The sequence below is a fragment of the Hylobates moloch genome, unplaced genomic scaffold, assembly GCF_009828535.3.
Source record: "Hylobates moloch isolate HMO894 unplaced genomic scaffold, HMol_V3 SCAFFOLD_12, whole genome shotgun sequence".
Classification (NCBI taxonomy): Eukaryota; Metazoa; Chordata; class Mammalia; order Primates; family Hylobatidae; genus Hylobates; species Hylobates moloch.
This window is the reverse complement of record NW_026652287.1, coordinates 51314856-51319133: the sequence shown is the minus strand read 5'-3', so window position 1 is coordinate 51319133 and position 4278 is coordinate 51314856. Positions and strand designations below refer to the sequence as shown.

Sequence of the window (4278 nt, the reverse complement as noted above, 5' to 3'; positions counted from 1 at the left end):
TCTGTCTGACATCCTGGCCCAAATGTTTTCCTTTTCTCTAACCTGGGGACATGGCTGGGGTCACTGGGAGATGGTCTCCATGGGAAAGACCTTGTTGAGTGCTTCTGAGACTTCCAAAAACATCGGGGCTCTTCCCAAATCTGATGCGGCAAGAGGCACCCTAATGGCCCTAAATGCCTCCCTGCCCAAGCCCAGAGCCCACAGGAGGCCTCCACCAAGTCATGACCCTGGGAGTACAAAATCTCACCTCTTTCTGCACCACACTCACCCGCCCAGCCCTGCTGCTGTTCATGCCTACTTCAGTTAACCATGATGGAAAATGTTCTCACCCATCCTTGCACTTCCCAGGAAATTACCCCTGAGACTAAGATGCCTGGTGGGTGGGGACTTGAGCTTCCAGAACTGGGAGGGAGGGGTAGGCCTGGGGTTTGAGGGCAGGAATCGTGGCTGTGAGGTGGGGCCTCGGCCTTTCTCAGGGCGAATGAGATCCTGCCATTTCCGCTGAGGGTCTGAGTGTTGGTGTGGCTTTAAAAGCACGAGAGTCTCAGAGATACCCCTCCTGCCTGTCCTGAGCTTCCACAAAAGGTGGGTTTTCTGTCAGTCCTCCCCCAACTCAGCTGCAGCATGGCTTTGGGGTGGGGAGGGTCTTAGAAGCAGAACTAGGATGTTTCTTAGAGGGACCTGACTTCCCCTCTTTGCCCATCCCTACTGGTAGCTGTTTGGAGCTCTGGCCAGAGGTAGCCTCTGTGTGCCCATCCCAGATATGGGAGCCCCGTCACAGCCTTTCCAATTTCCCTGTCCTTCTCATATCCCTGCCTGGCATGGGTGGGGGTTTTAGGGCTCCAAAGAGATCCCTTCTGGGGCTGAACCGCAGAGCCTCCCTTCCTGGGCTTGGCAGAAAGACTGCTATCTGTACGTACCTCCGAAGACCAGAACCTTGACTGCTTCCAGACTCCTTGTTGCCATTGTTGCTGGGGAAGGTTGAGGGCCCGTCACTGCTCATGTTTCAGCACCTCCTGGGCGGATGACGCCCTGGTCTGGGGGTGCTCCTGAACCCCAGTCTCCCTCCCCTGCTTTCAGCACCATCAGGTCGCGGACAGCTCTTCGCTGTCTCATCCACCCGGAGACCCTAAAGCTACATTTTTCTCTTTCAACACGGTGCGAGGGACAGCGTCTCGGCCCCGGGGGTCTCCTGAGACCCTGTCTCCTTGCCCTCCATTTAGCAGCGACCAGTGGACAATTTCTGTCTTCTCCACTCCAAGTCCTTGTCTTGGTTCTTTTCCATGCAGCGCTACAGGGGACGGCAGACGGTTTTCGGGGCTAGTGGGCGGGGGAGGTCTCTTCAGCGCCTAGCTTCAACACCCCTCGCCACGTTCTTCTCCCCTGTTCTACCCTTCAGCACCATCTGGGCATCGACAGCTCCTCGGTGTCGGCCCCACCTTGAGCCCCCGTTCCACCTTCTCCCGCTTCAGCACCTCCGGCGCGGACAGCTCCTCGCTGTTGCCTCCACTCCCGGCCCTGGGCCGGACCCGGGAGCAGACGCTCCTCGGCGCCCGCTCACGGGGACGAGTCCTGCTCCCTGCTATCCCAGACCCCTTTCTCTGGCGCATGGAGACCCTGGGGGTCGGCGAAGGGGCAGAGGCGTGCAGCAGGTTGAGTCGCTCTCGCGGCCGCCACAGCATGACCAGAGCCCCGAAGCACCTGTGGCGGCAACCCCGTCGCCCCATCCGCATCCAACAGCGCTTCTATTCGGATCCGGACAAGTCCGCGGGCTGCCGCGAGCCGGACCTGAGCCCACGGCCCGGGCTCAGAAAGTCGCGGCTCTCCTGGCCCATTTCCTCCTGCGGGCGGTAGGTGGCCGGGGCAGGGGCCTCCTGCAGCGCGGGGGAGGGGCGCGCGGGGCCTGGCGGGAGTGGGGGAGGGTCCTTGCTTCTCCAGGGGGCGGGGGTCTCTGCTGCTTGGTTGAGGCTGGCGCCTGGAAGGAAAAAGCTATTTCTACATAGGGGTGGAGCTGAGGGTGCTGGTGTCATGGCTTGTGGGTCTGTGTGACCGGGTGTGCCCACGTGCGGTTGGGACTGAAAGAGTGTGTGTGTGTGTGTGCGCGCGCGCGCGCGCGCGCGTGAGACTGGAGTGACCAGATGTGTTTGGGGTGCTCCTGTACGTTCATGCTTGGGTATGATTCCATGTGTCCCAGGTAGTTGTGGGTGTGCCGGTGTGTCTCCCCTTGTGGTGCCTGTAGGTGTGTGGCTGAGTGTGACTGTCCTTGTGCTAACACAGCTGGGGGTCCGAAGGTTTTCGGGATTGTGGAATGTCCGCAGGCCTGTGGGGGAAGTTTGTGACCACCTCAAGCACCCGAGGTAACCCTGGGGTGCGTGGATATAAATACACACACACATAGACGCACACACACACACACACACACGTTTTTATTTTTGAGACAGAGTCTCATTCTGTTGCCCAGGTAGAAGTGCAGTGTCTTGATCATGGCTCACTGCAACCTCCGCCTCCCAGGCTCAAGCGATCCTCCCACCTCCGTCTCGAGTAGCTGGGACTACAGGGGCGTATCACCACGCGTGGCTAATTTTTGTATTTTTGCTAGAGACAGGGTTTTGCCATGTTACCCAGGCTGGTCTTGAACTCTTGGCCTCAAGTGATCCTCCCGCCTTAGTCTCTCAAAGTACTAGGATTACATGTGTGAGCCACAGCACCCGGCCTATTTAATATATTCTAGATATATAAGGGCCAGGGCAGGCTGCCACCAGTGTTGGGGGGAGGAGTCTTCTCTTGCTCCCTCCCCCACCCCCACTCCCTCACCCCACCCTGCTCTCCTGTAGGAGGAAGGGAAGTCCCTTGGGAAGCTCGTGCACAGGAGATTTCTTTCACTTAAGTAAGGAGGGGCTGCTTCTCCTGTTTCGTGTAAGTTGAGTGGGGTGGGGTTAGGACAGAGACAGAGGAGACTCATAGAAAGATAATGTAGAATCTTCAGGGGGCCCTACATGAGGGTCTCCAGCTACCAAGTGGAGGCTCCAGGGCCAGGGAGGAGGGTCCAGGAACTCCAAGCCCTCCTTAGGTTGGAGGGGGAACCAAGTCAGCAGGACCAGCGTCCCAGGTTTCAGTCCAGGCTGGGTGGCCTTGGATGGGTTGCTTCCCTGCTCTGGAGCTTGGCTTTCTTGCGTCCTGGTGTGTGGACCCCCTAGGGGCCACTGGCTTCTGACTCCATCAGCAAGCCTGGCGTCTCGCCCCCAGCCTGGCCCTCCAGCAGCCTGGGAGGCATCTGGGGTAGATGGCTCCCACAGCCCAGAGGGATTGGAGCTGTTCTCAGGTGACCCAGGAGCCCCTTCTCCCGCCCTGGCTTCTAGCTCCTCCTGCCCCATCCCTTCTGGTGACTCATGATTTTCCATTTTCAAGAAAGAACAAAGAGAGCCTTGGTATGAGCTCTTCTAGGGGAAGCCCCCGCTTGGCTCTGGGAGGCAGGAACGGTGGATTGGGTGTCCCTGTGCACGTGTGTGTGCACACACACGTCGTTCTGCACATCGTATGCACTGCGGTCACACATACGTGGATGAGGATGCATGTGGCCCACTGTGCTTCTCTGTGCTGATGTGAGGGTAGGGTCTTACCCCAGGGGGAAGCCCAGAGAAACTGAGTTCAAGTCCAGGCCCCAAGGCCAACCTGCTGCGTGGTACTGAGCAAGCCGTGGTGCCTCCCGGAGCCTCAGCGTCCTCATCAGAGAGATGAGCATTCTGTGCCTGAGCCTGGTACACACTGGGTCCCCAGCTTGTGGCTCTTTACCCAGCCCTAGAAACTGTTGGGGGAATGTGCTTCCCCACAGCCCTAGATGGATCACAGAGGTATGGGAGGGTCCAAGCATTTTGTTGAGAAGGCATTTAAGCACCTACTGGGTGGCAGGCCCTGTGTTGGAGACACAACCATGGACAAGAAGCTGTGTCCCCTAAGGCTGATGGTGGAGACAGTCATACCAGGTGGAGAAGGCACAGGGTGATGGGGAAAGATCAGAGAACAAGCCCAGAGGAGGCTCCAGACCCAGCAGTGGGGTGAGAGTCAGGGAGGACCACTTGGGAGAAGTGACATTTAAGCTTAGCCTGCAGGAGGAAAGAGGTCAGCTAGGGTAAGTGCAAGAAGGGTATTCTAAGTAGAAGGAACAGAATGTGCAAAGCCTCAGACTCAAGAGGATCAGGCATGTGAGGAGCTGAAAACGGATCAGTGTGGCTGAAGGATGGAAGGAGAGGCTCTCTGTTTATGCTACAAGTATTTATT

The 4278-nt window shown here is 58.0% G+C and overlaps 1 protein-coding gene across 1 annotated transcript in view; it reads left to right on the top strand.

The window, feature by feature from the left end:
* Positions 1-1593: 1593 nt before the first annotated feature.
* The window catches only part of PDE4C (phosphodiesterase 4C), a 25964-nt gene continuing 23279 nt past the window's right edge, over positions 1594-4278 (top strand). The window contains exon 1 of the mRNA XM_032170138.2: positions 1594-1850. Coding sequence (XP_032026029.1) covers positions 1609-1850 — 242 coding nt within the window. The 5' untranslated portion in view covers positions 1594-1608. The remainder of the gene's footprint in view (positions 1851-4278) is intronic.